Consider the following 12,511-nt stretch of genomic DNA (forward strand, 5'->3'; position numbering starts at 1 on the left):
TGCAAAAGTGACTCTGGTTTTGCACTGTTGAACTTTGCCATTTGATATTGGAATACATACTTAAATAAATGTGTTTATGTTATACATCATTTTAATGAGCATTTCTCACTTCACTTTTTTTTGCTAATGACATATTACTTGCTGTTTATGTTTATTTTAGACTACAAAAATGATGTTAGACAAAAAAGCAAATTCGAGTGATTTTCTTAATGAGTTCAAAATGGGTGGTAAAGCAGCAGAGACAACTCACATCAACAACACATTTGGCCCAGAAACTGCTAATGAATGTACAGTGCAGTGGTGGTTCAAGAAGTTTTACAAGGGAGTTGACAGCCTCAAAGATGAGGAGTGCAGTGGCCAGCCACTGGAAGTTGATGTCAGCCAACTGAAAGCAATCACTGAGATGATCCTCTTGTAACTACACAAGAAGCTGCAAAAGAACTTAACGTCGACCATTCTGTGGCTATTTGAAGCAAACTGGAAAGGTGAAAAGGCTAAATTGGTGCCTGATTAGCTGACCACAAATCAAAACAATCATCATTTTTCTATAAAACATTGATCCATTTCTCAGAATGTGACGTGTGATGAAAAGTGGATTTTACCCGACAACCAGCGACAACCAGTTCAGTGGTTGGACTGAGAAGATGCTCCAAAGCGCTTCCCAAAGCCAAACAAACCCCGCACCAAAAAAGGTCACGGTCACCGTTGGGCGACCCGCTGCCCGTCTGATCCACTAGAGCCTTCTGAATCCCAGCAAAACCATTACATCTGAGAAGTATGCTTAGCAAGTCAATGAGACGTACCAAAAACTGCTACGCTTGCAGCTGGTATTGGTCAACAGAAAAATGAACCCAATTCTTCTCCACAACAACAGCTGACCACAGGTCACACAACCAATGCTTCAAAAGCTGAATGAATGGACCAGGAAATGTTGCCTCATCTGCCATATTCACCTGACGTCTCCAACTGAGTACCAAATTCCCTCAAGCATCTCAAAAACTTTTTGTAGGCAAAATGCTTCCACAATTAGCAGGAGGCAGAAAATGCCTTCCAAGAGTTCACTGAATCCCAAAGCATGGATTTTTATGCTACAGGAATAAACAAACTTATATCTCATTGGAAAAAATGTGTTGATTGTAATGGTTCCTATTTTAATAAAGATGTGTTTGAGCCTAGTTATAATGATTTAAAATTCATGGTCCAAAACCACAATTACTTTTGTATCAACCTAACATATACATTGGAATGTTATTCACCCGTGAGAAGAACTGGAGTACTGATACATGGTACAATGTGAATGAATCTCTAAAACATCATGTTAAACATCTGAAAATGCCAACTGTAAAAGGCCACATACTGTATGATTCCATTTATGCAAACTGTCCAGACTAAACAAGTCCACAGAAACGGAACGCAGAAGACTGGTGGTTGCCAGGAGCTAGGCAGAGAGAAGAAAGGAGTGGGTACGCAGTGGTCAGAATTTTCTTTAAGGGGATGAACATGTTTTGGAACTTGACAGAGGCGGTGGTTGCACAACACAGTGAATGCACTAAATAAATGTCCCTGAATTGTTCACTTTAAAATAATTAATTTATGTTACGTGAGTTTCACCTGAATGAAAAAAGGAGGAGGGGAGAGGATGGGAGGGAGGGAAAGAGAGAATGTCCAGGTTCCAGCCAAGATGGAGTACCAGGGACTATATCTACTGCTCAAACAGCCAGAAAGGGACAAAATGTGTGGACAACAGTTATCAAGACACCAGATGTCAGGAAAGAACAAACAGCGATTCCTATGGGATGAGGAACCAATGAGGTGAGTCTTACAAGCACCCGGCTCAGCAGAAGCCCAGACTTCCTGAGATGGGGCGGGGGCATCAACACGGCTGGAGTTCAAGTGTAGAGTGCAAGAGAAGAAAGTTGCAGAGAACAGAGCTCAAAGCTCAGCAAAGGTGTTCCGTCGGGTACCTAGTGGGACGCGGCTCAGGCTCACTACCCAGGAGCCAGGGGAACAACAGAGAAGGACGAGAGACGCGGGCGCCCTGTGCTCACGCATGGCTGGAGCAGTGCCTGCTCCCTTCTCACTGACCAGACTGGCGAACCTCCCGCTCCAAGGGGCGCTGGTCGAACACCGTGAGGGGCCTCGCCTCAGCACTGCTCCAGTTCTGCCTAACAAGTGTCAGCAGCAAGATCGTAAAGAATCAAACTGCTCCCAAGTAACTAAACCCTGCTTCTGGACAAAACTCCAGAACAAAATATCCAGCACTTAACTAGGTATCTAATCAAAAATTATCAGGCATAGAGAAATAAAAGCAAAAATAAGCAAATCGGACCTCATCAAACTTAAAAAAGTTCTTGGTTAGCAAAGAAAACCATAAACAAAACAAAAATCAACCTATGGAATGGGAGAAAATATCAGCAGACAATGCCACCAACAAGGATTTAATCTCCAAATTATACCAACAGCTCATACAACTCAGTAACAAAAAACAAACACTGTGGAAAGAGGGACAGAGGGACTTCCCTGGGGGTCCAGTAATTAAGATTTCATGTTCTGATGCAGGTGGTGCAGATTTGATCCTTGGTCGGGGAGCAAAGATCCCACATGTCACATGGCCAAAAAACCAGAACACAACAAACTCAATAAAGACTTTAAAACAATGGTCCATATTTAAAAAAAAAAAAAAAAAAAACTTCAAAAATGAGTAGACCTGAATAGATATTTCTTCAAAGAAGACACAGAGATGAAAAGATACTTAACACTGCTAATTATTAGAGAAACACAAATCAGAACGACAATGTATCACCTTACACTGGTCAGAATGGCTGCCATTAGAAAGTCTACAAATAACAAACTGTTGGAGAGGGTGTGGAAAGGGAACCCTTTTTACATAATTAGTGGGAATATAAATAGATACAGCCACTATGGAGAAAAGTAGGAAGGTTCCTTAAAAAGCTGAAAGTAAGAGTTGCCATATGACCCAGCAATCCCACTCCTGGGCATACATCTGAACAGAAGTCTAATTTGGAAAGACACACACACCCCTCTGTCTACAGCAGCACTACCTGTAACAGTCAAGACATGGAGACAAACGCTCACGGGCAGATAAAGGAATAAAAAAGATGTGGTGCACACATACAATGGAATATTACTTTCAGCTATAAAAAAATGTCATTGGCTGCAATATGGATAAACCTAGATAACATACTAAGTGAAGTTAAGTCAGAAAGAGAAAGATATCATATGATATCACTTCGTTTACATGTGGAATTTTAAAAAATGATTCAAAGGAAAGTATTTACAAAACAGAGATTCAGATACAGAAAAACTTAGTTACCAGAGGGGAAAGGGTGTAGGGGACGATAAATCAGGAGTTTAGGATTAGTAGATACAAACTACTATACACAAAATAGATACACAACAAGGTCCTACTGGATAGCGCAAGGAACTATATTCAATATCCTGTAATAAACCAAAATGAAAAAGAATATGAAAAAGAACAGAACCAGGAAAATAAGACCTATAGTGAGGCAACAAATCAATCAATTGAAACTAACCCAAATGATAAAATTAGCAGACAAGGATAGAAAACCATTTTTAAATTGTATACCAGATTTCAAAACGTCAACGACAGACATGATTAAAAAAGACAAAGGAAGAGAAACTATCCAAATGAAACAGAGAAAACATAATTAAAGAAAACACAGCACCAGTGAACTCTGAGACAAATGTGTAACTGGAATCTTCACAAGAAAGTGAGGGAACAGAATAAAGTATTCAAAGAAATAATCGTTAAAAAAATTCCAGATTTGATAAAATGATAAATGTGCAGCTCCAAGAATTCCCAAGTATAAGAAACATCAGGAAAAATACACCATGGCACATTGTAATCAAATTGCTAAAAACCAGTGGTGAAGAAAAAGACATTATGCAAAGAGGAATAAAGATGACAGATTTTTCATCAGAAATGATACAAGTAGAAAGTAGATGAACATCATTAAAGTAATGAAATAAAGTGTCAACGTACAAACTTATACCTGTCAATCTATAAATTTATACCCAGCAGGAAATATTTCTGATAAGTGAAGACAAAATAAAAACTTTTTCAAACATACAAACGCTAAAAGAATTTATCACCAGCAGACACACACTAAAACAAAAGTCCTTCAGGCAGAAGAAAAATGATGCAATATGGAAATACAGAGCTACACAAAACAATGCAGGGCAAATGCCCAGTGGAGCCAGACAAGATGAAACAGAAGAGTGGGGGGTGAGGGGTACAGACCTCCTAACAGAGGCAGCTGCTGCTTAGCCACAGCTGCTATCCTGAAAGCAGCCTGGTGTCACCAGCTCTTCCAAAAAGAAGGCAGGACATGGAGATGTCCATACGAAAGTTACCTATGTTAAATTCAAGGTGCAGCCAGAGCCTGTCTTTAGCCTAGGGGAAACCAAAGCTCCTAGGAAGTTAAAACATAGCTAAGTCCTGAAATTAAAGAGAGATAAAACCTCTTTCGGAGAAGGCAATGGCACCCCACTCCAATACTCTTGCCTGGAAGATCCCATGGATGGAGGAGCCTGGTCGGCTGCAATTCACGGGGTCGCTAAGAGTCGGACACGACTGAGCGACTTCCCTTTCACTCTTCACTTTCATGCATTGGAGAAGGAAATGGCAACCCACTCTAGTTCTTGCCTGGAGAATCCCAGGGACGGGGGAGCCTGGTGGGGCTTCTGTCTATGGGGTCGCACAGAGTCAGACACGACTGAAGCGACTTAGCAGCAGCAAAACCTCTTTAGCCCTTCCTAACTCTCACAACTACTCTCACAGAAGCTGGCCCATCATAACATATCATCACATGGCTGCAGAGAAGGGACAACTTGGAAAGGCTCTGACCCTTGAACTGCAGCTCCCGGCATACCACAGGCTGCGTCCCACCTGGTGTGGCCAAGAGCCTAGCACAGAGCTTCACCATTCTGGCTGCTGACTCTAGCATTTTATGGCTACCCATTCTCTGGATTTTCTCAGAGGAAGACAGCAAACTCTCCCTACACAAGTGTGATGATGAAACCACAGGTGGCTCCCTGGCCCCGAGAATAAAACTTAAAACCTGTAACTTGGCATTCGAAGCCCCTCCACCACCCAACCTGTCATCTTCGGGGAGGGCACCCCATCCTAGGGGGCCATCCTTGCCCTGGCCCTGGGATGTCTATTCTATCTCTCTCTGCTTAACTGACTCTTTACGGCCCAAATCAACCCTCCCCTCTTCCTCAGCCCTCAGGAAAAAACTCAGAACTCCCTTCTTTCATCCATGCATCCCTCGGCACTCAGCATCAGCAGCTGAAGATGCCGTGATGGCAGAAACGGGGGGCCAGACTTGGGACCACGCCGGTACACGTGAGGACGCGCGTTACGTCTGCGCTGCGTGTCACTCCCCTGACCCTGAAGCCCGCAGCGCTCGGGCCGGCGCCTGAGGCCCACACACCGGTCGTAGTAGTCCCTGTGGCCCCGGTGGTCTCGGTCGCTGCTGTACTGGTCGTACGGCCTCTTCCTCGACAGGCTGTTGGGGCGGTAGCTCCCCGAGCGGTGGGCGTCCATGTGCCGCCGGTCCCCGTAGTGGTGGTCCTTGTACCAGTGCTGCTCGTACTGGTGGTGCCGGTCGCTCCCCCAGGGCGGGTTGTTATTGCCACCGCCATAGTTGAACTTTCTTTCCCTCTGCCAGTCGCCTCGGTCTGCAAGAAAATAATCATCTCGTGACTGCAAGCAATGGCTGCGTTTCACTTTCACTAAAGCTTAAACTGGAAAGGGCTGACACATGCTGCAGATAGACATTCCACTTCCTCCTCCTTGGCCTTGTGCTGCTGGTTATCAAACAGGTAATGAGTCCGAAAGTTCTTTCCCAAAATGTTTAATGCAAAAGAAAACTTACCACCTTTCTCCTTCTGCAATCTTAAAAACTACTGCTTTTTGTTTTTCCTTTTTTTTTTCTTTTACTGCTTTTCATTTTCTATCTGCTTACCTTCCAATCCAGGGCAGACTCTTAAAATGAGATTTTTAAAGCAAGCAAACAAAACCCAACAACAACAACAAAAACCCAACACCAGGCAATTATTTGGGAAAAGGCACTGCTGAGTTTCACAGCCACAGGTAACATCCTCTGTTTTTCCCTCTAAAGTTTATTTACCTACTGGTACTGTCGGCTATGCCTCGTCCCAGGACACCTTGCTAGACCATACCTACTGATGCTACTCTTCTTCCTCAGCCCACACCACTTCCTTGCACTCCTCCTGTAAAAAGTGATTCCTCTAACTCTGGATTCTGTAACTCTCAAGAATGGGAGCCAAACTGCAGTTTGTTTTAGATTCTGTAAGCCTCCCTTTTTTCCCTGAGGTGAAGAATCACACTTATGAATCACAAAAGGCAGTGAAAACACGGAAGTCCAAGAAAGGAGGCTCAACTGGGTTGAAATGTGGTCCCCGAAACGTAGACCCACTTGGAGCCTCTCAGTGTGAAAACAGGGTCTCTGAAGTTATAATGACGGATCCTGACTTGAGATCACCTTGGACTCATTCACACTGGGCCCTAAATCCAGTTGGGGACAAAGAGACACAGAGAGGAAGGCCACGGAGAGAGGAAGACAGAGACTGGAGCCACGCAGCCAAAAGCCACACCACCATGGCTTGCTGGCAGGCTGTCGGCCAGGAGCGTGTGCCGAACAGGTTCTCCCTCAGACCTTGCACAAGGAACCAACCCTGCTGACACCGTGATCTCAGAGTTCTGACAGAACATATTTCTGTTCTTTTAAACCACCTAGTCTGCAGTACTGTGTTACAACAATCCCGGGAAACTAACACAGAGGCTTAACCAGCAGGAACTCTCTGGCCTCACGGGACATCCATCTTCCAGGTAAGATCAAAGATGTGCCACCGACTAAACCTCTCTCTACTCACCCTACTGGCCTTCTAGCATTCTTCTACAAAGGCGAAGAATAATTCCATCAAGGAACCTGTTTGGCTTAGAAATTTAGACCATCAAAATAATATAGTCAACCAGTGGCTTAAATTCATTGTTGACCCAGGGTGGAGCACCAGGGGACCAAGAAGTAAAATACTTTTGACTACTCAACCAAAGAACCAACAAACAACAAAAAGACACACATTCACAACATGAAAGGATCATTTGAAGATGGCTTCAAACGAAATAGAAGGTAAGGTTTCAAAAGGGTGTCAAGGTATGTGGTATAGTAGAGATGCTTAAAACTCAAGCCAAGTCCTTTATTTCCAGAGAAAGTAAACAGTGCTTTTCTTCCTTCTTGAATCCTCCATGGGGTAGGGTCACTGGTTGGGAAGTACTGACTATAAAGGAGAGGAGGTGAGAAATCCAAAGTTTCAAAGACTATGAGTTCGTTTAATAAGAAGAGTTCTTTCTAAGGATCAGAATATAAAATCAGTGACCTCACAGTCTAATCCCGAGAGGAAAAAAATCCGGTAAACCTGATATGACTGCATCTAAGAACACGGAAATATTTCCCAACCATGTTATTGTATAGTCATTCCTTACCCCACCAATAAAATGGAGATCAATTAATCGACCTAAGATTTTCAGGATTAATAGATATGGAACTTCTGCAGAATTACACCCTGCCAAAAACAATTAGAAAATGCCAGATAAACAGAAAATAACCTACTTAAAGACATCAGCGAGCAGCCCAAGCAATACAGACTAGAAGGGACAAGATTCCGAAGAGCAAAAAACCAAAGAGGTGGCAAGAGGCGACTTCTGCGGCAGTCACTGCAGTTCACAGGGAGATCTGTGATTCTGAGCCTGGGCAAGAAGCTGAATATCTGGGCTTTTCCCAGCAGAGAACCCCTGCTGGAGAAACAGAGCCACCAGCAGAGCCCTTGGTGGTCCTCCTAGGCTAAAGGGACACTGGAGACTTGAAGGACTCCAAACACACAGCCAGTTTTCCCTTACAAGATTTGCTGAATCTGCAGGGAGCAGAAGGCTAAAAAGCGAAGCTGGAGACCTGACAGGCAGAGCAGTTGAGGGTGGTGTCACAGTGCCGGGCAAACCAAGATCCGAGTTTAAGAGCTGCCCTCGGGGAGGGCCGCCAGGTGCAGCAGGCCCCCTGCCGAGCTCCCTGGAGGGCCAAGCCCCCTGGAGGGCCAAGCCCCAGGAGCAGGGGGTCAGAGGAGGACCAGGTCACTCTCTAGTGCAGTGATCGCCTCCCGCTCTGTGTGACTGGGGAGGAAAGAGTAAACCCTCTCTGGGGCAGAGAGACTTCATCTGGAGCTTGTACAATTTTTAACACACAGTGCCTGCCATTTAATCAAAAATAACTAGGCACGCTAAAAGACAGGGCTATATGACTGAAAACCAAGGGGGAAAAGAAAACATACAAAATGGCTCACAATAATTCAGATATTAGAGTCAGCCGTCAAAAATTTTTAAATATCTACAGTTAATGTGTTTCAAATACGAAGAAAAGGTGAAGAACACCGATTTTTCTAAAGGCTTGAGAACTTTACTGGAAGATGAGAATGTACTTTAAAGAAAAAAAGTCAAATGCAAATCCTAACACTGAAGTTTAAAAAGAAACTACAATGAAATGAAAGTTTACTTCATTTTGATTATTATGGAACATTTGACTCTCTGTAAAATGTAATACTATGCTTCCATACATAACAGTGGTTCCCAATCTTTTTGGCACCAGGGACTGGTTTTGTGGAAGACAATTTTTCCATAGACTGGGGAGAAGGTTTGGTTTTGGGATGATTGAAGCGCATCATACTTATTCTACACTTAATTTCTATTATTACATCAGCTCTACCTCAGATCATCAGGCATTAGATCCTGGAGATTGGGGGACCCTGACATATACTATATTAAGATTTTGTTCTATATGCTTTTTTCTTTCTTATTATTTTTATCTTTAAAAGTAATTCATGCTCATTGTAACCAGTGAAGTAACAGATAATGGAGAAATTAATTTCCTCCAATCCTCCCACATTTTACCAGCCTAGAAGAAAAAAGAACAAAGAAAAAGAAGTGTTAATTGCTCAGTTGTGTCCGACTCTTTGGGACCCGATGGACTCTAGCCCACCAGGCTCCTCTGTCCATGGGATTCACCAGGTAAGAATACTGGAGTGGGTTGCTATTTCCTTCTCCAGGGGATCTTTCTGACCCAGGGATCAAACCTGGGTCTCCTGCATTGCAGGCAGATTCTTTACTGTCTGGGCCATCAGGTCTAAGGTAATTGCTATTGTGTGTATGCTTTCACATCTTTCTCTATGCTTATACAAATACATCATTTAAATATTTATGATGGAAAACAACTTGGTGGTTCCTCAAAGAGTTAAACACAGAATTATCACATGATCAAGCAATTCCACACTCCTAGCTATACACCTAAAAGAAGTGAAAACAGACACTCAAATAATTGCATACAAATGTGCACAGCAGTACAATTCACAACAGCCAAAAAGCAGAAACCCAAATGCCCATCAACTAATGAAAGGACAAATTGTAGTCTAACCATACAATGGTGTATTATTCAGTCACAAAAAGGAATGATGCTACAGGGACAGACCTTGAAAACCAGATGCCCAGTGGAAGGTCCAACACATACTATATGAGTCTGTGAGATGCCATTAACACAAAGAATCCAGAATAAGCAAATTCACAGAGACTGTGGTAGTCATGAGCTGAGGAGAGGGCAAAATGAAGAGCGTTTTCCCTCTGAGATGATCAAAATGCTCTGGCACCAGATAGAGGTGGTAGTTACACAACAACATTGTGAATGTTTTAAATGTCACTAAACTGTTTATTTAAAATGGTTACATTTCTTTACATTATGTGACTTTCACCTTATAGAGTTAAACACACATGCCACAGAGATTCTGCGGTTTTTGCTGCTGCGTTTTTTCTTTCCAATTTTGCCTTTTATCTATAAGGCAACTCATTGTTTTTAACAACTGCTAATAAGAGAGTAAAAATGCCCTATTATTCATCTAGCCATCTTTCTATTAGTGGGAGGTCAATTTACTTCCAGCTTTTTATCATTATAAGGCTACAACAGCACCCTCATCACACACATACGTGTTTGCATTCCTACAGGACAGACTCCCAGAAAATGGGCCTTTGTATTTAGATACTCCAGACTATTTTCTGGAGTAGCAAGTCACACCCTTAGGAATTTGTGTGAATTTAACCCTGTAATGTTTGCTGATCTGAATGGGTTAAAAAAAATGGTTAACTTATTGTTACTTTAATATACATTTCCCTAGTAGTGATACTGTTCATCTCGTCCTACTGGCCGTTTGAATCTCCTCTTCCAAATGAATTTTCCATTCCTAACCTTTGTCCATTTTTATATTTGGTCATCCTGCTGTTATCAATTCATAAGAGGTTTTTCAATGTTAGCAGTTTTAACCATTTAACTCTCATACAATGTAAATGGTTTCCCTCAGTCTCTCATTTGTCTTTTGTTTACTTGAGTGAGTTATGTTCTCCCTCAAGTTGAATTAAGTCTTTTGGATCTTTATTTCATGTATTATTTCACTGAGGAAAAAAAGAGGACAACAAAGTGACAGAAAAGAATAAAGCACAAAGGTCAGGCTACTGTCTTTGGAAAAGCAAACAATTCTTTTGTCACCTCCTCTTAAACCTTCATGTAATGCCTCACCTGCAGTACTAAAGTGTCTCTTGTTGGGGTGATTGTAGTTGTCTCTTGGGTGTCCGTGCATCTGTGGGCCGTGAGAGGCAGGCAAATGAGGCTTCTGCGGGTGAAGGTTGTGCGGGGTGTGGGACTGAGACATCAGGGAGTCACGGCTGGAACCCGAGGCCTCTGGTCGAAATGGTTTCTTACCCCCAATCACATCCTCTTTCTTCTTCTGCTCCTGGCGAGTAAAAGGAAACCAAAGACCCTTAGGATCCCAGGTGCAAATCCCAAGAACAGTATAAAAATCATCACCTTTAAACATTTCCCTCTTGATTTTTGACAAGTCCCTCTCGGCTTCCCTGCTGCTTAATACCTTAAGAAAACATGCTGGTAACTCCACTGAGCTCCAGGGCATGAAAACCCGCACAGCATCTGCTGCTGCACCTACTAGGCCCCTCACTGTAAGGAGGCCCGTCTCCACGACCTGCGGCTCTCAGAGCACGGGCCGGGCTGCTGGCTGCCGCTGCCTGGGGTGAGGAGCAGGTGCCAGGCCGGCAGCCCTCCTGCAGGCTGCTCTCGGGCCACGTGAAACCAGAACCACCAACCCCGGCTGGTCCAGTGGGATCTGCTTCCCATGCCAGAGTCATCACACTGAACATATAAGTAACATCACGTCTCTACCACACAAATGAACTATTCAAAATAAAAACATCAGAAAATATAGTAAGGAAAAAATAAGAAATGTGAGCTGACATAAAATCTCACCACCGAGGGAATTACTATTAATAATCTGGTCCATGTATGCGTTTATAAATATATATACAGTAGTCCCCCCAATCCATGGGTGAGAGAGCCCAAGGCCCTCAGTGCATGCCTGATACTGAAGATAGTACTGAATCTGTGTGTTCTATGTTTTCTAAAAAGCATATATGCCTAGGGTACTTTACGTTAGGCACAGTAAGAGAATATCCAAATGGCCAGTATCACTACACTTGGGCTTTGTGGCTATCATTAAATATAATAAGGATTACCTGGACACAGCACTGCAACACCATAACAGTCGATCTGACAGCCAAGAGGGCTACCACTTAACTAACACACAGGCAGTGAACACGGTGTGGACATGCTGGACAAAGGGGTGGGTCACGCCCAGGCAGGACACAGCAGCATGGCCCAGGACTTCATCACGCCACTCAAACCCGTGAGCAAATTACAACTTACAGATTGTTTATCTCTGGAATTTTCTATTTAATATTTTAAGACCATGACAGACTACAGGTAACTGAAACTGTGGAAAGCAAGACTACATAGGAGGAACTACTATCTTGTGTGTGCGTGCACATGTGTATTTTTTAAACAAAAGTATTACCTGACATTCTTTTCTCAGTTAACGTACTGTGAAAATCTTATGTGAATACTTACTGAATATTACTATAATATTATATTTATCGCTGAATACTCCCTGATATGGATATATGAAGTCATTTCCACATAAACATATTTAAATCCTTAATTATCTCTTTCAACTAAATTCTTAGAAGAAATGCATGTTTTAGTCTTTCGGTAAATCTCACTGAATTATCCTCCAGAAAGGCTGTGAATGTATACAATAACCCCAACTAGTAGGACCACTAGTTTCATTTTTCACCTTAATCTAACTTCTGATAACCTGACTAAGGAAGCCCTTTAGCCTTTACATCATATGTCCAGCTTACACTTATCCTAACTTCCCCTCTTTCCTAAAGTGCCTTGCCCAACTATTTCATTCCTTACTGGGGCTTTTCCTGACTATTCTTTCAAAGACTTTTCATAATGCACAAAGTTCACGCTAACATTCAGCAAAAATGTTACTAGACTTT

The 12,511-nt window shown here is 42.8% G+C and overlaps 1 protein-coding gene across 4 annotated transcripts in view; it reads right to left on the minus strand.

Annotated features, from left to right (window-relative positions):
* Window positions 1–12,511, minus strand: part of CHD2 (chromodomain helicase DNA binding protein 2) — a 128,419-nt gene that overhangs the window by 4,456 nt on the left and 111,452 nt on the right. For all 4 annotated transcript variants that reach the window (XM_043921864.1, XM_043921865.1, XM_043921867.1 and 1 more), the window contains 2 exons: window positions 10,677–10,890; window positions 5,478–5,724 (listed from right to left, as the gene is read on the minus strand). In XM_043921864.1, coding sequence (XP_043777799.1) covers window positions 5,478–5,724; window positions 10,677–10,890 — 461 coding nt within the window. The remainder of the gene's footprint in view (window positions 1–5,477; window positions 5,725–10,676; window positions 10,891–12,511) is intronic.

Source organism: Cervus elaphus, chromosome 13 (genome assembly GCF_910594005.1).
Source record: "Cervus elaphus chromosome 13, mCerEla1.1, whole genome shotgun sequence".
NCBI classification, from domain to species: Eukaryota; Metazoa; Chordata; class Mammalia; order Artiodactyla; family Cervidae; genus Cervus; species Cervus elaphus.